Raw genomic sequence first — 25,302 nt, 5'->3', positions numbered from 1 at the left:
AAGGTTATCAGTAACTACTCAGTAGCATGACAACAATGTATCCATTCAACAAAACGGTTTCAACATATATGTAGTTATGCATTAAACTAACTGTCTGTAGACTATCAGGTGTATTTCAAGTGTTGATCTACAAATTTGACTGAATGTGTCTGCTGACTTTCAAAGCTTGTTTTCAACAGGTCATAAACCAACATACAGAACAATTTACAGAAGAACAGTTCAAACATATTTATCTATCTATGCCTTAGGTCCTTGAGAAGTCTTCCGACGCCAACATGTTTGTATCATTGTGCTAATCTGTAGGTCCACTCTATGAAGCAGAGATGGTTTTTTAAGGCCGTCTCAACGATTCCCTCTCATACACTAAATTGCCCTCTTGTATGTTCTTCTGTAAATTGTTACTGTAACTGTACAAGACGAAACATTGCCAGTGTGGTGATTGTATGTATGTTTTATTTGTGGTCAGGTACTGACCACCTGACCAAATGTAAAAATAAAATTGCTTTTTTTCTTTCATTTGTTGCCTATAATTTCTTTACTGTACTTTAAAGCTTGGTATTGACTTTAGTTAGCCAGTGTTAGATCGGTTAGAGCAAAACGTTCCTATTTATATACAAATGGTTATATGTGTTCTCTTGATAGTTTATAGGCATTCTACTACACCCAACGGTTTTTCACTTTAATTGGATGGTCCTAAAACACGTCTACAAACATTTTGTGGAGAATGCCTATTAATAGCTTGTAAATAATCAAGGAGAGAAGTACATTATCTTTAGTTGAGAATCAATTCATTATCAACAGTTAGTAAACGCATCAGTTAACTGACAATTAGTTGAATATTAGTTAAAAACCTTGAAAGTCAGCAGACATTTTGTAAAATCTGTAGATCAACACTTGAAATGCTGATAGTCAACAGTTAGTTGAATGCATGGTACTTGTCTGTTGAAACTGTTGAATGTCAACTGATACATTGATGACATGCTACTGAGTAGCTAATTACAGTTTATAGTGTGCCAACAGATGGACTATCAACATGCAACACACTATCTACAGACAGTTAGTTGAATATTGGCTTGTGACCTGTTGAGAACAAGCTTTGAAAGTCAGCAGACACATTCAGTCAAATCTGCAGATCAACACTTGAAATGCACCTGATAGTCTACAGACAGTTAGTTTAATGCATAACTACATATCTGTTGAAACTTATATTTTACTTATTGTATATTTTATTTTAATTGCATTCCACTTAGTATTGCTAGTTTATGTATCCTTAGTATAGTTAGACCACATATTTAAATTTAAGATTCCTATATGTTTACTGTATGCACCTTCCTGCCAAAGCAAATTCCTTGTCTGTGCAAACTTTCATGGCAAATAAATCCCATTCTGATTCTGATTCTGATTCTGATTCTGAAACCGTTTTGTTGAATGGATACATTGTTGACATGCTACTAAGTAGTTACTAATAACCTATAGTGTGTCAACAGATGGATCATCGAAATAAAGTATTACCGATCTTTGGATGAGAGGGGTGATCAATGGGTTTGTTGCTGACACCCAGACTCAGAGATTTCTGGAAAACATGTTATGTGACTGTTATTGTGTGGTGTTCACATGCAGATGTGTGACTGGGCTTGTGGGTGTACGTGCACTTGTTAATGTGTGGCTATTTTTGTGTGTAAGTCGCAGAGGGTTGTCAAGTGCCAAGTAAAAGCATTTATAGTACTGTTGTTTCTCCTGCTCTGTGTGATAGGGTAACAGTGGATCCTGTGGGGACATGGAACAACGTAACACCAGGAAGAAGTGGAGGGGGTGGTGATGGATGTGGTGGGTTGGACGGCAGTCTGGGGTTGTTGGGTTCTGGTTTGGGCCTAGGGGGAGGTAGGGAGGTGGGGAGGTGGGGAGGTGGAGAGGTGGGGAGGTGGGGAGGTGGGGAGGTGGAGAGGTGGGGAGGTGGAGAGGTGGGGAGGTGGAGAGGTGGGGAGGTGGAGAGGTGGGGAGGTGGCGGCCGAGTCTGCTGGGTGTAAAGAGGGCTGGAGCAGGGGCACTCAGGAGGTCGCAGGAACACACAACCACATGACCAGCCCGTCGACTTCTAAGGAAGGAAGATATCGATTTGTTTCAGTGCAGAACATCTTCTCAGTAAGAGACTGGATGAACATGACACACTGTGTTGTTCCAATCATGGCAGTTCTCTTTCACCAGGGAGAGTGGAGCTAGGAATCCCCACGCAGGCTGGGGGTTTATGGGAAGGAGACTCCTCGCCATCAGGCGAGAAGCTTCAGACCTGCTTCTCAACTCGCCATACACAGACAGGAAGAGGTTAGGAATTCCCAGATAGCTTTGACCTGGAGGTGGTAGAGGCCTGTTCCCCAGTCTCTCACTTCAGAGCACCCCTTGACCCTGACACACACACGGACATGCACACACACAGACACACACATATACACACACGGGGTCTGAGTTGAGCTGTGCTGGAAACTCAGCGGGTGGCATGGAACACTAATCCAAACCAGGCTATGCAATAAACAGGATGTAGGAAAGGCAACTCCTTAGTGTGGAGACTGGGAGAAGGTTGGAGAAAGAAAGTGTGAGGAGAGTGCATAGGAAGGTATATCATGTGTGTATGGAAGATGCAGAACGTCTGAGAGAGAGGTATGTCCCAGATACTATGGGGAGTTTTGTGGCATTGACCTTTTCCATATCCCCCAGTTCAGGTAAGCAGACTGGTAGCTCTTTGTTCATTCAGACAACAGCCGTAGTCAGAGTTGCTTTACTCCAGTTTTATTGTAGCAGTTGTGCAGTAAAACACTGTGGAGAGTGAAGGACAAACTGCATTGGCAAAGAGTGCCAGTCTCCCCAGCTCGCAATAAATATTCCTCTTAAATAGGACCGAGACATAGGGCAGACTGGACAGCATTTGAGGGTACAACTGGAGATCCTATGATGACTTGAAACAGAATATCTCTGTTTTTCTCTTTCTTTCTGTCTTTCCGTCTCTCTTCCTCTTAGTTGCCAATTTTACTGAAAACCAATATCCAATCTGTATTATTGCTCTGTGTCGTTTGATTGTAAAAAGAGACACTTAACTTGAATTATAAAGAGAGTCCTATAAATGAGCTAGATAGAAATTCACTGTTTTTGAATTAACAACATAGCTTTATGGAGCCTAGTCTCTGTTCTTAGGTTCCGTCATTTATCGCCACTCGGGCAGAAGCCTTAGCGTCACTGTTCCGACGCACAAGGTCCCCTGCAGCTTCAGGATTTGGATGCTTAAGGTCCACCCTAACCCTAACCTCCTGCATCATGACATAACGCTAAAGGATGCCCAAAAAGCGTCACAATAGGACAAGTGACGAGATCACTTGACTTTATCCGCTTCATCTGAGTCAAATATAAGCGTGTGTATAAAACAGGGTGTGTGCCCCAGCAGGCAGGGCCCTGTCTGGGCCGGGCTGGTTCCCATGACAGCATAGCCTGCTGCTCCACACAGCCGAGGGATTTATCCCCTCCACCGTGCAGAGAAAACATGACAGCAAAAGAGAGAGGAGGACGAGAGAAGGGGAGCGTGAGAGCGAGTTTGTATGTGACGATTATTATTCCTCAGTAGACCTTTCTATGGTGCCAAAGATCTTCTGAATCTGATGACAACATTTGTGGCTCCAAGCCTTTGTATGTTTGAGTAACACATGGTAAAATGGCTGTAAAACATAGACAGTAAAGTACAAGGGTTTACACAGCCCTAACCTTAACACTCCCAAGAAATAAATACACTTCTGTCTTTGTTTAAAAACTATTTACACAGTATTGTACATGAAAGTTCTCAGATAAAAACCTCCCAAAGTTAGGCCGGTCAGTCATAGAAAAAGCATTAAAAAATAACATCTACATTAATAAAGATCACATTAACTACAATAAACACATACACATAAAAATAACAAAGGATTGTTGACTGTGGATAACTATACAATCACTGTTTTAATGTCTTATATACACAGTAGAAAGCACAGGATGAGTGTATCTGTGGGTGCTTGTACGCATGTGAATGTGCGTGTATTTCTGCATGTGTGGTTGTCCCCTGTGTGTGTAGTTGTGTGCGTGTGTGTGTGTGCATGAGGGGGGCATGGTGTGGCCCTAGTGGCAGCCGCAGGCTCGGACCACCATGTTGCGGTATTTTTTGAGGATGACGTTGGAGCTGTCATCGAAGTACAGCACAGAGATGGCATGCAGCTGGGTGGGCGCGCAGCAGGGCTTGGGCACCGTCTCTGGGTTGATAAAGTGGACCTGCACCGGGAGGACAGGGAGGTGTGGAGGTCAAACATTGCTGGTGGATGGCCCTCATGACAGAACTGTATTGGTCACGTCCTCACTACTTACGAGTGTTTGTACGATGGCGTGGTTGGTGGCGTTCATGTAGGAGTTGAGAGGGAAGGCACATTCGCCCTCACAGTAGTATGCCGCATATCCCTCTGGAGCAATGATCCAGTCCTGGGGTGACAGACACAGAGATGTGCAGTTAGTCATGCGTCATCGTGGAATCAAACGTAGGAATCAAAAGAGCCTGGTGGGAGGTATGGAGAGGGACGAACATCTGGAGTGGGTAGGTGAAAAAAAGAAGAGCGGTGAAAGGAAGAGGAAAGAAGACAGGAGGGGGGGGGGGGGGGGTGGAGGAATGTGTGGGTCCGTACCTGCCACCCCAGGTCTCTGAAGCTGACATACAGATCATGTTTCTTACACGCCTGCTTCTGATCAGCACTGCTGTTCTCTGAGGAAGGGAGAGAAAGAAAGAAAGAGGAATATTATTTTATTGACACAATTGCATACTGTACTACATTCAGGGTATGCGTTTGTTTCTTTCACTTTCATGACTCATCAACAGGACATCTGGACAGACATATTCAGTTCAGCAGACCCTGGCAGAAAGACAGACAGACAGACCCAGCAAAACACACCCACACAAACAGAGAGGGCCACCAGGCCAGATACAAACAGAGGTCAGTCTAGTGATCCACAGTCCTAACATCTGAACAGAGATCAAAGCTGAAGGTTGTTGAGTTGGATGATCCACAGTCCTAACATCTGAACAGAGATCAGAGCTGAAGGTTGTTGAGTTGGATGATCCACAGTCCTAAAATCTGAACAGAGATCAGAGCTGAAGGTTGTTGAGTTGGATGATCCACAGTCCTAACATCTGAACAGAGATCAGAGCTGAAGGTTGTTGAGTTGGATGATCCACAGTCCTAACATCTGAACATAGATCAGAGCTGAAGGTTGTTGAGTTGGATGAACCACAGGTCAGGACACTCAGAGGGTTGGGAGTCCTACTGTCCAAAACAGATGGAGTTTTCCCAAGATTTCCCAATGTTTTCCCTTCACTCTCCCAGACTTCTGCTTCTCTCACTCTCTGACTATTACTGCCTCTCCTCTCCGCTCCTCTCCTCACATCTCCTCTCCTCTCCGCTCCTCTCCTCACATCTCCTCTCTGCGCTGCCCCAGACCCACAGGGGGTTCTGTGCAGCATTACTTTCTGCTGGTCGGTCCAATTGGAAGTGATCAGAGATGACTGCTTGTCATCAGTTGTTTAACAGACACCATCCAGCCCTCCACACAGGCCCTGCGAGCACACGTGTCCTGGTGTGGCCCGGTCCAGCCCGCCCTCCCCACACTACAGATGGGTTCTGTCCCCCCGCCCCCTCCATGCAGAGCTCTTGGCCCTGGGCCTGCTGTAATGTTGGTGTAAATAAACAGGATGACGGACGGGTTATTTGAAGCGAAAGCATTACGGTCCAGTGTTCCAGCGCTCTGTATAAACTCAACTCTTTCGCACCTCCGACCCACAGACCTAGCCAACACATGCTCTGGTAGCCTTTCCCTCGGCTCCAAAACAAAGGCATTCTCTGGGTGATTTGTGTGTGTGTATGTTGGCTGTAACCCTGTCGATATGTGGAGATTGTTTGTAAGGAGTCTAAAGTCATCCAGAGCAGCTCAGTAAGGGAATGGACTCACGTCAACACTAAAAAACATACCACATCCATACGCGCACACATACATACACCTGTCTCCCAGACATAGCCCCCTCACCTGCGATGTTGGCCACTCTGAGAGCCTCCTGCTGGCCCTTGGCCCCTTTAGACCGGTTGGGGTTACGCTGTTTGGCGTTCCCTGCTGAGCGGATGCTGCGCAGGTGCACCTCCGTGGCTTTGAAGAAGGCCACCATGAAGGGTTGTTTATTCTGGGGCCCGCTGCGCCCAATCAGCCCTGCCGTCCGTGGGTTCACACTTTCACCTACAGAGGGAGACAAACATATGGATATCAGACATGGGATCCCTTGGCTCTTTGTTGACCATCTTGTTTTTCTGGGTGTGTGTATGCCTGAGTGTTTCTGTGAGATAGAAAGGGAGGGAGGCGTGGGGGATTTTGAGGGATGGAGAAAACAAGATTGAGGCTTATTTAATGTGTGTGTATCTGAACGTGTGTGGGCCTTCCGTCAGGCCTGATAAGAACCATGTCTTTGGTGTCTCCTTGTTATTCAGTGGATGTTTTCCCAAATGAGGTTTTCCTTTTTGAATTCCTTTCCCTTACTCTCATGCTCTCTCCGCCATCTAAATGTCAAACATGAATGTGTTGCCGGACATCAAAGAGTAACCCTGGCAACCAATGTACTTGACATTGTGTGTGTCTGTGTTGTAGACTGTATAGTCTGTCCTTGCGCACAGGAATGTTCCTCTGATCAGCCGAGGTAAACCGAGGCTGCCTGTCGCCGCTGGCAATGGGACGTCCCACGCACCTCTCTGCACATGCTCGCCAATAACCATCCTCCCGCAAACACCTTCGACCCACCACCAACTCACACACACTTACACAAGCACAACAACGCACCACCCTATTCAACATGAAAGAGAGTGTGTCTGTTCTGGCGAACATGTAAGATCTTGCTGTTTTCCGTGATAAGAGTCTATCGCACAGTGGGCTGTTGTTAATAATGTTGATGTTTTCACTCAGCAGCTTCCTGATACTAACTCCTCCACAAGATTATGTCACATTACTGTAATCATAGGAAAGCCATCTTGGGAAGGATTCTTTGTGGGCTATGTGATGAGGGTTTGGCAGCTTTCAGAGAGTGGATCTTCTATGCTGCTACTACCAGTGGAGCACTACCACCATGCAGTACATGCCCTCTACATCCTGCATCACAATCACAACCACATGTCACAAGTGCCACTGTCCCTGATCCTGTTCTGACCTCTTTGGGTCAGAGCGTTCTGTCTGGATTCTAAATGAGGTGAGTGGATCTGTTTGTGGTTGTGGCTGAGCTGGTTGTGCTTGTGTGTCTGAGGTGGTTCTAGTTCTGGTTCTGGATGAGGTCTACCTACCATGGATGCTCTCCAGAGCCAGTTGAAGACCCAGGTTCCTTCCTGGGTTCAGGACCCAGTGATTGCTGGTCACCGTCACGTCAAACACCAACCAGCCTTCCTCTGCTGCCCAGATGACCCTGGAGTCCAGCAGCAATAGGTCTGACTCCCTACACAAAACACATATACACACACATATAAACACATGTACACACACATATAAACACATATACACACCAAAATCCACACGCATGCTGTAAATGAATATAGATGTAGTATTTAAAAACAATGGGATCATAACCCGCAATGAAAGAGCAATAAAACACCATGATAGGATGAGGTATATTGAGTGGTGAGGTGTAAAGTGGAGCAGAGAGAGATCCATGTCTCAAAGAGAAAGGGAGGGAGGGAGGGAGGGAGGGAGGGAGGGAGGGAGGGAGGGAGGGAGGGAGGGAGGGAGGGAGGGAGGGAGGGAGGAGGGAGGGAGGAGGGAGGGAGGGGGAGAGAGAGAGAGAGACAGAGAGAGAGAGAGAGAGAGAGAGAGAGAGAGAGAGAGAGAGAGAGAGAGAGAGAGAGAGAGAGAGAGAGAGAGAGAGAGAGAGAAGAAGGGGAGGAGGGGAGGAGGGGGCTCCAGATGGCGAGGCCCAGGGGAACACTTCATTTCCTTAATTGACAATAATGGCTTTATAAACGACTGCTCTATTCATACACAACACACAGTTCATCACCAGCAGGAATTCAGAAGAGAGGGAAGGAGAAAGGGAGAGTGAGACAGAATACTGAGAAAACTAGAGGGAAAATGTTTTCCTTTAAATTCTCATCCAACCATGAATCCTTGTTCTAAAGTGGGGCATGTTCTCGTCTCCTCCTATCTGATATTCTATCCCTCCGTCGGCATGTATACCTCCATCTATCCCAGGGCTGATAGAGTGTCATAGAGCTATGGGCTCATTCATGTACCTCAGCAGCGGTCTGGCACATGGATAAATGACTGTGTTGTTCCCCCTGGACCTGGGAGGGCAACAGAGCCCTGCAAGAGGGGGCAGGGTGGAGGGGGGAGGGGGGAAGGGGGAAGGGGGAGGGGGGAGGTGGGGAGTGGGGAGGAGGGAGGAGGGAGGGGGGAGGGGGGAGGTGGGAGTGGGGAGGAGGGAGGGGGGAGGGGGGAGGGGGGGAGGAGGGAGGGGGGGGAGGGGGGAGGGGGCAGGGTAAGGGGGTAGAGATGGGACAGGGGGGGCAAGAAGAGCAGGAGGGCAGGGGGAAACAAGGCACGGGCCATTCCTCAGTGTGGCTCACACACTTTCCTGTGGGCTCAAACAGTCCACACAGGGGGAAGCAGCACACTCACTCCATGCATTGTGGAAACTTCCAGAAAGCAATTAAGAGACTACCGTTTGGACAGGGTAAATTCATGCATATATACACCAACACACACATACACCAACACACCCGCTCACCTGTCGAAATGCTCCTCCAGAACCTGGTAGACACTGATGAGGAAAGTTTCATTGTCAAAGCGCTCGTGGATGAAGTCCTTGTATATCCGGAACTCTGCAGCTGTGACCGCTTCCCCCTCGGGGATCCGTGATAGGTCAAAACGGAATTCTCGATGGTGTCGTCGCACGGGGAGGAACTCCTTATCATGCTCCACTGGAATACAGAAACACACACACCCCAGACACAATGAACATTGGGCATGATCTGAAACACACACATCAGATAGAGTAAGGGTCAGTCATGATCTGAAACACACACACACGCGCAACATACTCAATTAGATCAGACACCACACAGTTTGCCAAGAGGTAACTCTCAGAAATACGTTTTTGGGTGGAAGGAGCCTTGAATTCATGTCTGTGCTGAGACTAGGCCACAGCTTGAATGCACTGGGAGACAGTGTCCGGTCCACATGGAACCCATCTACGTGTGCTGAGTGGTACATGTGGTCCCCTATGATTGAGACATCCACCCCCAACAGGCTGGAGTAGGGCAGAGCTATCGTGTGGAGCTGTGAGGGCCGTGATAGAGAGATGCACACTCCCTGTGACAGCTTTACGAGAGGCCTTTCTTCTCCCTCTTCCCCTCTGATCCCTGGAGAGCCATCTCCTCTGCCCCTCATCTGGATCTCATGAGGGGGGCCGGCGAGGGGTGGGGGGGGACTCCGCTGGTTCAGTTAGCCCCCCCACCCCCCGACCCTCGTGACCTCCTGACCTCGACCCCTCTTAGTGTCCCAGCAGGCAGCCCCAGAGAGCAGTCAGTCCCAGGGCAGTCCCCTCCATGCCCTGTCTATCAATATCTCCCTGTCCTATCCATCACCTCCTCCTTCTCCCCCCATCAACCCACTCACATCCCCTCATCCTGAGACCCCCCACCACTCAGATTAACACACATACCCACACACACGTTGCAAAACCTATAAACGTGCATCTGATTCCTGCTACATATCCTGTTTCATTTCCAGCCCATTTGTAGTGAGTGCCTTTAAGGACATCTGCGGTGACTGGCTTCCTGGCGATCTACCAGACAACAGACACAGTCCCTGTCTGTCCCTCAGCTGTTGCCAATATACTGCCAGGTGACCCATGGACTGAGGGGGGAGCCAGAGAAGACCCTCTGACAACCTTACCCTCTCACTGTGGGACATGGCCTGCTACTCAACAGCTCTTTATGAGCACTACTCTGAACTCTGCATAACAGAACAGCCAGGACTGCTGTTGCCCAGGCTCAGGCCCTCTCTCTCTCTCTCTCTCCTCTCTCTCTCTCTCTCTCTCTCTCTCTCTCTCTCTCTCTCTCTCTCCTCTCTCTCTCTCTCTCTCTCTCTCTCTCTCTCTCTCTCTCTCTGCTTCTCTCTGCCTCTCTCTCTCACACACACTCACATTCTCTTTACATTATACATGAAAGAGCAGGTGTAATGTTATATGTAACCGGGATTAGAAACACACGACCAAGCACATAACCAACTCTCTCCCTCTCTCTCTCTCTCTCTCTCTCTCTCTCTCTCTGCCTCTCTCTCTCTCACACACACACACACACTCACATTATCTTTACATCATACATGAAAGAGCAGGTGTAATGTTATATGTAACCGGGATTAGAAGAAACACACAACCAAACACATAACCAACTCTTCCTCTTTCTCTCTCTGCCTCTCTTTCTATCTCTCTTTTCACCTTACTCTTTAGCTTTTATCAACACAAACTGCTTTTATCTTTCCCTTCCCACCATCCTCTCCTGTCACCATCGAACATGCCTGCAGACTGTGTGTTGCACAAAGGCAGCACTGTCTGATTAGGGAGTGCAGGGTAAAGGCATGGATCTAATTTCTCTGGAATAGACCACAGCTCAGTTGGCCATTAGTAAGGCTGGCTTTAGGGTCCCATTGTCCTGGTTCTCCCATAAGGACTCACACACACCTATATACCAGCACACACTGGCCTAGGACTGCTCTCTACTCACTCTCAGTCATAGGGTAAACAGGAAACCATGGAAACCATTGTATACTGTGCATCTCAGGCAATAGGAAGCCCAGGTCTGGCCCTGAACCACTTTGAATCCACACCTGTGCCAGGATTCATCAATGGGGACTTTCATGGTGCCCTCGCCCCCACCAAGCTATCCTTCAGAAGGTCACACTGACTGCACACATTCTACTGCTGGTGAAGAGCTTCAGCACAGCTTTCAGTGCTGCAACACCTGCTCACGGACAGAGAAGGGGAGCGGGGGAGGGCTGTCCAGTCAAAAGGGCATGGCCGTGTTCATGACTAGTATTTGGCTAGGTGGGCTAATATGGAACAAAGGGAGTCCTCTCATTCAGGGCTTCTCTATAAATGGAGATGTTAGTGGGTGCCCAGGCCTCTAGCTCTCCCCTGGCAGACTGGCACAGACCCAGACAGCACAGCAGCTAAAGAGCTTTTCCATCTCCCTCCGTGTCTGACGGGGGTGTCGTCTGTCTCCTGACACACCACAGGATAAACACAGCCGAGCTATCAGCCCTGTTAAGGGCAGACAGGCGGAGCGCTCAGCCCCATTGGGTACATCGAAGGCCTTTCTGTGACCAAGACTGAACCTATTCAGGTGTACAGCAGTTTCCTGTTGTTTACCATGCAATGAGTTGACCTCTTGGCCTATGCCCTTTAAATGGATTGTATATGGTGCAGTGCCATGACATCAATAGGGACTCTGTGAACTCTCAATTTACACAAACAGATTGCCCCATTGGGTCAATCTGTCTCAGACAGGTTGGCTCAAGTACACACATACACCTACAGAGGAAACCTTTCCTCTCTCGTGCTGTGTGAATATGACTAGACAACACAAATGAGCTGAAACAAGGAAGAGATTCTTTTGGGGGAAACCCTACAATCTGATCCTCCAACTCTGTCTTCCTCTCTCCCTAATCCCCTGTACCCCTTCTCTGGGGCTCACTGGTCCCACCAGGGAACTCTCCCTCCTCCTGTAGCCCAGCGCAGGTGAACTCCCTCTGGGGACAAAGCCAGAACTGTTCCCCTGGTCTCAGATTAGCTGTCCACCCATCCACTGGAAAAGCCTTTTACCTGTTCCTCTGAGAACATCTGGATGCTCCCACAGTCACCCTTTCTTTCCCCGCTTTCTAAACCATCCATGCCCTCGTGCAGTCTCGACTTCCCTCTTTCCTCCTATTTCTATTTCCCAGAGAATAAAACAGCCTCAGCATGCTGCTAACTCATCAACCCCCCCGCCCATCTCTCTCTTTTTCACCCTCTCTCTTTCTCAGTCTCTGTCGCTCTCTGCCTCCCTCCCTCCCTCCCTCTCTGCCTCCATGGTAATTACAGTAGTATGGCAGTCATTAGATGTGAGGCAGAGGAGCCGTTAAAGCCAAGCGGGCACATTTATGACTTCCTTTGGGAGGAAGTGAATGGCCACCGTCCCACCTGTGTTAAACAAACATGCACACAAACATACACACAGGCACACAAACTCAGAAACACACACCTACAGACACAGACGTGTGCACATAACAACACACAAACAACCCAGTCAACTCACTGGTTCTGTCTCAGTGATACACCGTACATAAGCGCACTAGTGTTATAAATGTCACAGGCTCTTAGAGATGCATATAAAACAACAGACACACAAACGCACAAACACACTCAAGTAAACTCTATTTCTACCAGGTGTTCCTTCAGGCACATTGGAAGGACACAGCGTACACCCATGACACAGATGTAGGCCTGGATCTTTTATCAAGATGCTGAATGTGGTTATGAGTTGGGTGTGGATATTTGAACCGCCTTGTTTGGCTCTTGAAGTCCCACACATGTGCAGACCACAGTAGAGATGCAGTGATGTGATTTTGCATGCAGGCTTGCATCCCACCTGGCAAACAGAAGTCAACCATGACCCCATTTACAGCAACCACTCCAAACCCAGTCCATGAAGGAAGCCATGAGTTGGGACTGAGACAGACCCACCTACACTCAGATTGGGCTGCATCTGCCCTTAACCCCTCTCTCACCCGCCTTTCCTCTCCTTCCCTTCCTCGTTCTCTCCTCCCCCTCTCCCTCCCTCTATCTCGCCGAGTCAGTGGACCTCAAACACTTCTCCGACACCTCGGCCTCCGGAGCAACAGCAGACAGAACTGACGGCTCACATTAGGACAAGTGTCTGTCCAGCCCCCTCACACCTCACAGCCCTGCCTGCCCTCTGCCAGCTTGCTTCCGCCACCCTGCAGGGGGGGACACTCAAGCCCCCTAACCCCTCCTCATAAGACAACCGCTCCTCCACAACCCCACCCCTCCCCCTTCTCCCCCTTCCTTAAGGCCAGCTGTTGGGCAGGTGAGAGAGGGAGAGAGAGAGGGAGATAAGACCTGTAGCCAGTCTAACCAGGCCAGAGTCAGGGTTAACAAGGAGATTATGATGCCTCGTAAGAGTCATGCCTCAGCTTCTTATCACACACACTCTGACCTGCAGAGTGCTAACTGGAGCACAACAATTATCTCATCCTTTTTTTCTTCTTTCGCTTTTTCCACTTTTTCAAAGCACCCTTTCTTCTTTTCCATTTCTGCTTCAGTAAAACATCGTCCTCTAGAGGACTTTTCACTTCACAATACCAGCCAACAATGTTTTCAACATGGCACAAAGAATATGTGTCACTTTTTCCATAAACCCTAGAGAAAGAAAGATACATAGAAAGAAAGAAAGCGAGAGAGATGACGATTGATCAAGATGTTTATCCTATAAAGAGGAAAGTGGGTTATATCTCCCGGGTAACGAGTGACTACCCGCAGTAGAGTGATTACCACGTTAGGAAACATCCTGCCCACTGGCGACTACTGATGACATAATGCCTCTGCAATGTATTTACACTGCTGCAACACATGACAGCAATGGCTCCTAGGGAATGGGCCCCTGCTATAACTTACCGAAGCCTTAAAAGCCATTAACTCACCAGTGTGTGTGTGTGTTTTAATAAGACTATGCCATATGTGTGTGTGAAGGAAGTAACTCCAGTACTCAGACATCAGAGAGGAGAGGGAGAGTGCTGTGTGTTTGGTCTGTGGTGACCCGTCTCTCCTTAGTGCTGCAGTCAGAGGAGAGACCATAAACATGAGAGCAGGGTTCCACCTCACGCTCCACTGGACATTATGGAGGTGTACTTCCCCTCTGAACCCCAGATTTACTGAGCATCCACAGGCTGGGCCTGGAGGAATGTGTCTGACTCAGGGTACACCCTCCCTGGCATCTCCCGCCAGCCCAGCTGCCTCTCACACTGCTGGGCCAGCTGCAGCCACCTTGTGGTCTTGGAGGGCCTGAGGACACAGCTTCAGGAACATGTGATGCCAGGCCTCCAGCTCGCCTATGAAGTAAACAGGGAACAGTGAAGGGGAGCCTGGCAGATGGTTTGAGCTGCAAGATGTAACTCAGAGCTCCGTGGGGTCCATACACAGTGTTCTGAGAGAAGCAGCATGACGACACCCAGACAGGCTGTCGTTCTCAGATCTGTGTGCTGATGCCACAGTGAGCATGCTTCCCTCCTCTCAGCCGGGGGGATACAGCTCACAGAGACAGAGAACCACAGCCCTTTCTTTTCCCCATCGCTTTTCTCTCTTCCCCCCTTTTTATGTTCTTTCATTTTGCGGCTGCAGCAACCACACCCTTCTCCTCAACCAGCCAAGCCGCCTCTTATTATATACCCCAGCAGAATTCACATGTAACACACACACACATACACACACACATGCATAACACAGGCATGCATACATTTAACACACATGCATACAGATACACACACAAGCATTAGTGCGCATTAGAGACACAGGCAGGAGAAATCCCAGTGTCTGTGTAAACATTTTTATAGTTTGCCCCAAAACCCTTGGCGGCATCCAATGCACACATGACGGCACTTTGGCACCCTCATTTTAAGAGCTTGTTGTTTATTTAGTTTAATTACAACCATTCCTTTTCAAATAAATAAAAAATAGTTGTGAAGGATGTGGTGTAACACCCAGGCTATAGCTGTTAGCGTTCCTTAAATAAACTGAAAACTGCCACATCAAATTCATATTTCACACTAAATTGACACTATATTTCAGCACTCGTCATAAAAACACTTGGTAAAAGTTGTAGCTTGGCTTTTACAAGCTTTGATTTGGCTGATGGAGCCTGTTCAGGAATCTGTTTGACATTACTGTCTTCCGCAAACGCAATCTTCAACTAGGAACACCAACATACAACATGTGAAGCAGCTGGTCACAGGGAGGGTAGCTTTTTCACTGTAAAAAGTATTATCCTCTCCACTCCCTTCAATTCATCTCCTCTCCACTCCTTTGGTCTCCTTTCCTCCCCTCTCCTCCCCTTTCCTTCTCCTCCTCCCCTCTCTAGATCAGGGCCTCAGTACAAAGCAGCCACAGAGTTGTGTTTGTTTGTTTTCCCAGCAGAGCTGAAGGTCCCAGGGTCTCTGGATCAGCTCTGGCCCACATCTGGGCCCTTTCTCTGGGGCACACTCTGTTGCATGCTGCCCTCCATCATGGAAGTCAAGAAAACAGGTCGCTCTCTTTCTCATGTTACCTGTTGCAGTTTCTGTTACAGAAGTATTTACTCCACTACTCTGAGACTACTTTGAGATACTGGAGCATGTAAAATGTTTTACTGCCCAGAGTACAGAGTAGCTGGGTGTGAATCACTCCTCACCTTATCTATCTCTTGCTTTCATAAGCTCCCAATTCTCCCAACACTTGGAATTTAGGATTCATTTCACCCTCTTTCTCTCTGTCTCTCTTTCTCTCTCTCTCACACTCTATCTCTCTTTCTCTTTTTCTCTCTCTCTCCACCCATCAGGCCATATTCTGCAGTGTTTACATGCCATCCCAGGGGTGACTTATGTCAGAGTGACTCCTATGGTGAATATGACCCAGGCTAAGACAGAGGCATGATTAGAAAAAGTCGCCCTGGCTGAACATTCCTGGCCTTGAATGTGCGCCGTCCGTCATCTCGGCACAGCCAGAACACCCGCCACTGCCTTCCTACATCTGGTCTTTTTGACAACTCGCCACATCGTCAAGTCCCACCCGCAGCCTGTTTCATCATCGCTCACAGCAAGTGCCTCAGCATGTCCGAGAGAGAAGGAGACAAGGAACATCCAGATGTCTGGAGCTTTCAGGTGAATACGCAAGGAATGAAATACCAAAGGAATGTGATTCTTGGACTTTTATATCTTGAGAACGAGCGGGCAATCTTTCTTTTCTGACGTTCTTTGTACTTGCTCTCTAAACCACAACCTGGAGTCTAGCATTAGAGATGGTAGCAGCAACATGACTGTAATTACCAAAGTGCAACAGTGGCTACCTGAAGCTACTGTTACATTCCTTTGCCCTGGTTCACTCTCTGACCAGTGCATGTAGGCCATAAAACATGCACTCTCTGACACTAATTAGCCTCAGAACATTCTTTCTGTGCAAACAAAGTCTGTGTGCTTGTCCATGTGAGTGTGTGTGCACATGTGTATGTGTGTTTATGGGCATTGGTTAGTAAATCCAAAGGGAGTGTGTTACAAAGTGATCACATAAATCAGTCGGTAGGACACCTCACAGAGTCAGTCAAGGGCAAGCAGAGAGAGGCCTGCTGGTGTCACTGCTGGTGTTACTGCTGGTGTCTATATTTGGTAAGCCAGTGTGTGGCTGGCCTCAGGGTGGTGGGACTGAGGCAAGGCAAGGAGGCTGGGGTAGATGTGAGCAGGACAGGGATGGGGGTGGGGTGAGGCAGGGGTTCTGCTGGACTGTGAAGAGATAGAGTTACTCTGCACAGCTGCTTTGGCCTGCAGACAGAGAGAAACATCTGTATTAACCTCAGTCCCACTGAGGACAGGAATGCAAGGAGAGAGAGAGACAGAGAGAGAGAGAGAGAGAGAGAGAGAGAGAGAGAGAGAGAGAGAGAGAGAGAGAGAGAGAGAGAGAGAGAGAGAGAGAGAGAGAGAGAGAGAGAGAGAGAGAGAGAGAGAGAGATTATCTGATGTGCTCGTGAATTGTCTTGGAAATTTTCACTAACATCGTCCCATCTACGCCACAGCCATCCACACACAAACACTCTATGCAATCCACCCTAGATACCAATAGTCAAACCTTAAGACTTTTAAATATGATTAAATACAGGGCTTTGCCATGACCACAGTGTAACTTGACCATGACTGTAACATGACGTAAGTGCTTCCGAGCATGCAGGTGGGAGCGTGGAATGACACAATACGGTCTGACTGCCAAACCCTCTAATAAATCCAAATAAATTTGCCAATTAGAACTAGTTTTTTTTTCCTCCACACCCCTTATTATTACTATTAACACCCACCATAAAGTGGAGTGAATTGGCTGCCAGCTCTGTGCCACCTCCCATGAGCACGAGTTAGGGTGTAGGGGTGGCAGGGGGCCAGGTGGTGCCCTGCCGTGTTACCATAGAAACCCCTGCCCTAATTACCTGTTGTTGTTGTTGTTGGTGAGTCACCATCCCGATTACCACCTGGCAGACTCTGACTAAGATCAGCTATCCAATTTCCTTCACCACTCACAACCACTGGTCAAAGATGAGTTCAGCAGTGTAGCATACATCCTTTATCACTGTTCCAATTTGTTTTGTTTTGAAATGTGTTGAACATATGTTGTGCAGTGATTTATTGGAAAGCAGAGATATTTCACATTTTATTCAAATATAATCCAGCAAGAATCCACAGCTTTGTTTTAAAAACTGTGTATTAAATTCCCCTCTCCACAGCATAAACAGTGAGAGACTGGATTGTACATCTATATACTGTGTAGCAGAGAGTCAACAGAAAAAGCTTGGTACCATCCACACCTTTCCCCTACCCCCGAAAAGGGGGAAGGGTTCCTTCCCTTTTGTCCTTATCTCCCAGAAGATGCTTCAAAGCCTGACCCAGCATGGGGTCAGGAACAGAGACCACATGGTCACACAGTATCAGACAATGGAGTATAAGGGAGAACTTTCTTTCGTGGAGTTACAAACATATTTCTCAAGGACTACATGGCTCATGGACACTAATTCAATGACAGTAGTCGATGTGTTATAATGTGTGTTTTCTCATTTACCTAGAACGTGTTTAATTGATGTTTGATTATAACTCCCCTTCAGATATAGTTAAATCAGTCAATCTTGATATCAAAATAATTGTATCATACTAACAAAACCAGTTATGAACGTTGTATTGCTCTATTCTGAAGTTTAAGCATTTCATGGACATTTGAGATAATGGAATTTAAACTATCAGCCACTTCACACCTCTGGGCAGATCTCAAGACGACGCCCAGGTGGAAGTAACTGACCAATGAGAGAGGTCACCTTCACATGGATGACCCCCTGTTCTTTGGAGTATAAAATCGCCGAACTTACAATCACCCCCGCTTGTTCGTAGGATTAACTTGGGGTGAACGCGTCACTCCCTAACCTTTACCTCATAACCTGCACCTTCACTTTGCGCCCGGAACTTTGACGAGAGATTCCGTTTCCTATTCGTTGGATATAACGAACCATTGACTCCGTTCTTCAAACCGACAAAAGTAACTGCGATTTGCAATATTTCTTACTTGTGACATATTGGCATGTTGTGATTGAATTGTCGATGTTTGATTGTATTTTACAAATGATTTAACTTGACCATCGTTAGATCAGTTGCTATTGATCGTCCATTGTTACTATAGAAGCCTCTTCATCTGTACCTCTTCCTCACTCTCTCTCTCCCCTCCCCCTCCACACGCGCTCTACGCAGCCATTGTGCCAGTGCGCTCTCATTAGAATTTAGGCCTACTGTACTGCTTTAGCCCAACTAACCCATAACTTATCTGGTATGTGTTCACTATAATTACATTCTCTTAAATAAATCATTGTGTATAATACTCGCGTATCTCTCACGTTATATGATCTGCTCTACTTTCATAGAATTCCCTACTTAAGATTAGACTGATTATTACGAGTGCTATTATTCAATATTATTAAACAAGGTTTCCTCTGTCCCTTTCACGAATCAGAGGTGGTGCCCCCAAGAACGACTATACTTTATTATAAACTAAGTATTGCTAATCTTAACCGTGCAAACCACACTACAACTGTACCCTTCATATTACCTTCATGTCGATTGTTCCCATGCTGGCACAAGAAGAGGAGGGAAACCACAAAGAACTCTAGCTTTGTTTGTTTAATCATGTCCATCTAGTGAACTGTTGAACACATCTGGAGCACATTGACAGCAGCAGAACATTGGACAAATAAAATGCACTCCAGCAATGCATTGTTTTTTAAATAAGCTGACATTTGCTGACACATGACAGTGTTCATGCCAAACTGGAGATTTGATTTGATGACGACCCCCCTTGGCGTCTCCCCGGTCAGAGTGGCTGACTTACAGCAGGACTATTACACACCCAGGGAGCCATCAGCCAAGCTCTGGTTACGCACATGCCAGAGAAAGAACAAGCAAAGTTTCATGTCTTTATTCACACAGCCTCTCTCTGTCTCTCTCTTCCACTCTCTCTAGCTTACTCGCTCTCACACACAATCCTCACAATGACCTCAGGCTAGGTTAATCCACACAGGGTTGCATGCGAGCGAGGCGAAGGAGGAAGCTGTGACTAACACATCTGAAGATAACACATGAGAGTTAGACCTTCCACCCGGAGGTGAGGAGAACAGAGGCCGTAAAACCCCCACGCAGGTGATGCCAGTCTTTGTGTTCTTACGTGACAGATGCAAATACTAGACGTGCAAGTCACCCTGTGGCCCTGTGATGCATGTGCATCACTGTGTTCGTGTGTGTGTGTGTGTGTGCGCGTGTGTGTGCGTGTAAAGGGACTTCTCACCACCAGCCCTGCCAAGCTCGGCCAAGCCAAGCAGCCCAGAGCGCTGGAAGCTGTGGTTTGTTGAAGGGGAAATGCCTTAATTCACTGTGTCTGAGGGCTAATACGCGAGGGACCACCAGGGACCATATCAAATAATTACCCAAAGGGGATTGTGTGAGTGAGTGTGTGTGTGCGTGTGTGCTTGTGACCTTGCATGTGTGCATGTGTGCATGTGTGCATGTGCGTGTGTTTTTGGAAGAAATGGTGGAGTGTCAATCATCCTGGCCAATATGGGGGACAACCCACAAGGTGGTTCGTTTTAAGCATGATCTTTCAATTACATTTTCCCTTTAAATATCCAAAGCTTTCTCTCATGCATCTCTCCGCTGTCTATTTTTCTATCAGTGGGGAAATGCCCACACAGTCCAGTAATCAGCAGGGCAAACATGGAAGAACTGATGGCAAAGCTGACTGGCACTTAAAGAAGTCAAGTGTTTCAGCATTTTGGCGTGTTGTCTTTACATGTTCAGCACACACCCAAGGCCGGGGGCGAGCCATGTTGCGTGTAGAGGTGTACATTCTGCATGTATGCCGTAAGCCATTTACACAGCTGGGCTTTTAACTGAGGTTACTCTGACTGAGGACGTCCCTGACCCAGGGGTCTGTCCCCTAGTCCACGCCCCAACCACCCTACTCTTTAGACCACTGCCCCCTGTCCCACAAGCCACACCCCACCCACCCTACAGTGGAGATGACTGCCCTGAGATACACCTATATTGACAACACAGCCAGCGAAACACATGCAACTATATCAACTCTCGAGAAGGACTATCCATCCCACCAGTCCCCCAAAAAGCTGCATAGAATATAATTTGGTTCTGAATCATGCCATGGACTACACTACAGACAATATTAAAGTGGAGGATGTCTCACTGTGGCAGGCATGAAATGCACAAGGTCTTGGTCAGTAAACTGTGAATATGAGCATTACAGCCATCTTCCCCCTCCCTTATGCTTCTAAAACTTCAAAATCAAGGTCATGCAGAACAACCCCTCCCCCCTCTTAACAGCATGTTGAAGGGCATATTAGTCAAATTGGACACACTGCTGTTGCCATAATATATAAATCTGCCAAATGTATATAAAGAACGCTGGAATCCAAGCCACTGCTAAGCAGTTCTTTTCTCAAAAAAATGTACCTTGGAAATGGCCTTGGTGGTGAGGTATCTAACTTCTGAGGGGAAATAAAGAACTTTCTGGTCTCTATGAATCGTATATCGGTTGCTCCCTTTCTCTCTCTCTCTGCCCCTTGCCCCCTCTACTCCTTACCCACACACATCCTCCAACCTTTCTCCTTCTTTCTCACGTAAAGGTTATTTCATCTGCATATCATCAGGTGGATTAGATCAAGATGGGATTATATATGATGTTATCACATGAGACTCAGTAAGAGCATTCACAAAGAACCCATTGATAGACGGAACACATGTCAGACGGCGATGACATCACAAAGACAAACGTTCACTTTATACCCAAATGAGTGACACCGATAATTTGATATATGGTGAGACGGATGCAGTATGCCAGGAAGGAAGTTCAGCATGTGAGTGGGAAGATGGCCCTCGGTTACCAGGCCACAGCTCCTCATGCTCACTGGAGAGTGGAAGTGACTCTGGACAAGAATGCCAACATGACTTTTATTAGAGCTTCACTCACATGCCGCTAGTTACAGAAAAAACATTGCAACCTCCTGCCAAAAGGTCTCCATTTCACAAGAGAGACTCAGTTATGATTTCTTTTTTTTCTCATACAAAAAATCAAAATATTCTTTCAAGCTGAGGTGAACCTTTGTTATGAGAAGTAATGTCTGCCTAAAAGATCAGAGATTTACACAAGAAGGGAGACAAAGTTTAAAAACAGTCTCCCTTTTTCTACTTCCTGCCTCTCTTCGTAGGGACTCTTTCCTTGCCTTCTGCAACACTGACCTTGGTCTGGGAGGCGAAGGAGAGGTCCTTGACTGAGCAAGCTTCTGTGGTCAAATCCATCTGTGTCACAGCCTGTCAAAAATAGTCACAATGCAGCAGCTCCCACTGTAATTATACGATGCACCGGAGAAACGAGTGTCACCTCCCTCTCTTCTGCCAAGTTACTCCAACAATTATCTCTCCAGGATTCATCTAACACTCCCAAAACCTCCCTATGGACCCCTCTCAATTCACTTATATTCTGTTGGTTAGCTAAACTTAATCATTAAACTCTTACTATTGACCAAGTTGTAAAGTGTCTGTGTTGGTGCCGATACTTTTACTAAAAAAAACATTTATCCGTTCGTATATATATATATAATATATATATATATTTTCAACTGCTGGTCCTGAGACACACAACTGATATGATTGCATCATTTTGACCAAACTGACTTGTGGTGCTATATTTATCTTGCCATAACATTTACATTTAGTCATTTGGCAGACGCTCTTATCCAGAGCGACTTACAGTAAGTACAGGGACATTCCCCCTGAGGCAAGTAGGGTGAAGTGCCTTGCCCAAGGACACAACGTAATTTGGCACGGCGGGGAATCGATCCAGCAACCTACTGATTACTAGTCCGACTCCCTCACCGCTCAGCCATCTGACTCCCATAAATCCCTGAATGCTTGCTAATGTTGTGATAATGTGGACTAAACCCCTGGTCATTGCTGACAGTTATAGTAGTTTGAAGATAGAGCAGGGCTGAGAGATTACAGTAACACAAACCGATTAGATAAAGGGAGTAGTTATGAACAGCAACACAAATCCACCAGACAACTGAAAGTAAATGGTGTACAGTACTTGTATAGCAACAGAGAGAGGAATTACAAGTAATACAATCCTCTATAAAGCTTTAGGAACATCCAACCTTTTGGAAAGTTAATGTCTTAATCCATTGACACCTGACAATGACTCAAGAAGGCACAACTGTTCAGACCAAAATGTACTTTGAATGTGTTCCTTTGTTGCCACACATTTTCAAGATAGTGCAATTGATGTTGAAGTGACTGCAGGTAACATTTCCAACAGCCTGGCCACCTCAACACCAGCACTTTGTAGGCCTACGGATGTTAGAAACACAGGGACCAGGTACACATGGGACATACAGACAGGTATGGAACACTCACTCCTAGATTCCTAGCTGATTAACATAGCAAAGATTAATTTCCTTTTATGCAATATGTGTCTCCAAAACTGATGTCCTTATAAACAAGGGCACTAGAAGAACAAAGTCAAACCAACAAACAATAAATAAAAAAAAATGAAATAAATCGAACTATAGAACTGTAAAAACAAAACACTACATTTTAAATGATAGGGTCTTCGTCACATAAAAACATTAAAAAATTGCCTTCCATTATCTATTCAACTGTAGCCACTTGTGCTAGGAAAGCATAGCCAAAAGTACTTGAAAACAAGTGACACACTTACCTAAATTGACAAAGCTCATTACCATGTCTGCGTCGTTAAGGAAGTTGTTGTCTTGCAAGGTGGCAATCGGTGGCCCCTGGGTGGTAAAGACGGGCTTGTAGGGGTAGGAGTACCCGTCCTCTTCTCCCTCCGTAGACATGGCATTGTACAGGTCCAGCATGAACATTGGGGCAGCGTTGTGTTTCCCATGGAGATGTGGTCGCGGCCGGTGTGGTAGCCCTAGGATCGAAAGGATCTCCCGTTGCATCTCCCGGCGTTCCTGGCTCTTCAGACGACGGTGGATAAAACTAGAATGGACTTCGTTGTCCAGAGTAAAGTTCGTAAAGACTGAGTCCGCCAGGACGCAATAGCCCCATACGAATAACAAAACTGGAGCGCGTCTATCCAAAGCTGAGACCATTTTCGATGCCGTGCGTAATTACGCCAAGTTCTCTTACAGAGACTTAAAACAAGGATATTGAACTTAGCAATAGGTTTGTTCAATACCTAGATCAGAGACTGACCCTCATGTTGAGGGAAGAATTCCCGATTGGAGCATCAAATCAGCTTAAACGTCCACTCTTATTCTTGTCTTGAGAACTGGTATGCACAACTTTGGTCTTTTTCACATCTATCTAAACCAACCAATAAAAAGCCGTACAGTGTTAGCACATTGTCTGAGTCACGCGTAAACTTCGAGGTTGACAAGACGTGTCTCAGCGAGTGCGATGTCTGAGTTCCACGAACAAGTTATGAGGAGGCGCTATATGCTGGGAGGAGCGGGAGAGAATTGTGAACCACAGCGCAACAGCGTGTGTGTGTGTGTTTGTTGTGCGTGAGTGAGAGAGAGAGAGAGAGAGAGAGAGAGAGAGAGAGAGAGAGAGAGAGAGAGAGAGAGAGAGAGAGAGAGAGAGAGAGAGAGAGAGAGAGAGAAAGAGAGAGATGGTGGGTGGGTGGGTGGGTGGGTAGGGATGGAGCTTTCTCGATTTTTTCATGCTGTCTATATTATTGCCTCGTAAATTAACATGTCCCTCGCGATAGAAACCGTTTCAGTGATAAAACACCTGCGGCTAAAAATACCTTTCTGCGGGAATGTCTGCGTGTCCATTACAATAGCAACCTCACATTGTTGTCTCCGATGATTATAGCCCGAGAGAAATTATTTTTTTCCAGTCGAAATGTGTTGATAAGCCTCTATATATATTGAAGGTGTAGAGTTCAAAACCAGACTTGTCTTAAGATTCAAAAAGCTTACTTTACGTCAATTGAATTTCTTTGAGGGTTTTGCTTACCCATCTGGGAGTGCGCAACAGGTGCATGCTTAAAGGTAAAATGTTATGAATTAACCTTTAAAACTTAAATGTTTGGATGTACTGCAGGGTTGGAGCAGGTTAGTAGATATGCAGCAGTCCATCTGCCCTACCTATACATGCGCTTACATATGGACTCTGGAGCCTCCCATGCCCTTTGTGTGAGTACTGAGCAGGCCCTGCTCCTTGGGACAGGAAGTTGGTAACGACAGCCCCGATGCTCAGACAGAGAGCAGGCTCAAAGGGAGGGGTGCAGATGTTTGGCAGCTGTTTCACCCCTCCGTCTGCCCCCCTGGCCCCAGCACCTCTTAAACACCACACTTTAATGGAACGTTCCTGACCCTCTCGTGCGCTCTGCGCTTTCCTATGCTGGGAGAGGGATTTTGGATGGGATTTTCACTGTTAATGACCACTTTATGTGGCGAGAGCTCCTCCTCGTTGTGGAATGGTAAACTTTTAGATTCACAGAGAGACTCTTTTTTTACTGGCTCAGTAGTTGAGATGTTTTAGGACCACAGCATGCCAGGTAATTTTATGACAGTCAAATTAGACTTCAATGGCAGAGTTTGGGAATTGGGTGGACAGTTCAAGATTCTGAGCTATAATTGCAAGGAAGGCAAGGGAGGGGGAAGACAGCATGAGCTTGTGGTAAACGAAACTCCCCTCCCTGTCCATTTAATGTGGTGTTCTTTATTTTGAAACAGACCTACTCCATTTTTTTCAGATTACAATGCAATGCGGTTTGCCTCAAAGCCTGCATTTCTTGACACCACTCATTTTGTGTATCCGCCAGTCACTATATTTCTATTAAATCGCCTTTCAGCGGTAGCCTGTAACATATAAACACTGCTATCCGGTCTCTTAGATAGAATCAGCTAATGGCCG

At 46.8% G+C, this 25,302-nt stretch overlaps 1 protein-coding gene across 1 annotated transcript; it reads right to left on the bottom strand.

The window, feature by feature from the left end:
* Nucleotides 1–2,687: 2,687 nt before the first annotated feature.
* bmp7b (bone morphogenetic protein 7b) lies at nt 2,688–23,876 on the bottom strand. Its single transcript, XM_047041202.1, has 7 exons — nt 23,129–23,876; nt 8,807–8,999; nt 7,374–7,522; nt 6,082–6,285; nt 4,689–4,765; nt 4,378–4,488; nt 2,688–4,284 (listed from the first exon to the last, which is right to left on the bottom strand). The coding sequence occupies exons 1-7, from the start codon at nt 23,526–23,528 to the stop codon at nt 4,135–4,137; spliced, it is 1,284 nt and encodes a 427-aa protein (XP_046897158.1). The 5' UTR covers nt 23,529–23,876; the 3' UTR covers nt 2,688–4,134.
* Nucleotides 23,877–25,302: the final 1,426 nt, after the last annotated feature.

Source organism: Hypomesus transpacificus, chromosome 18 (assembly GCF_021917145.1).
Source record: "Hypomesus transpacificus isolate Combined female chromosome 18, fHypTra1, whole genome shotgun sequence".
In the NCBI taxonomy this organism is placed as follows: domain Eukaryota; kingdom Metazoa; phylum Chordata; class Actinopteri; order Osmeriformes; family Osmeridae; genus Hypomesus; species Hypomesus transpacificus.
The sequence above is the reverse complement of the archived record's forward strand: the minus strand, read 5'-3'. Positions and strand labels throughout refer to the sequence as shown.

Excerpts from the sequence above, each read along its gene's own strand:
- bmp7b (XM_047041202.1), bottom strand. The coding sequence starts at position 23,528 with ATGGTCTCAGCTTTGGATAGACGCGCTCCAGTTTTGTTATTCGTATGG. Across the intron at positions 4,766-6,081 it reads CAGAGTGGCCAACATCGCAG|AGAACAGCAGTGCTGATCAG; the intron begins GTGAGGGGGCTA and ends TCCCTTCCTCAG. Across the intron at positions 4,489-4,688 it reads TCAGAGACCTGGGGTGGCAG|GACTGGATCATTGCTCCAGA; the intron begins GTACGGACCCAC and ends CTGTCACCCCAG.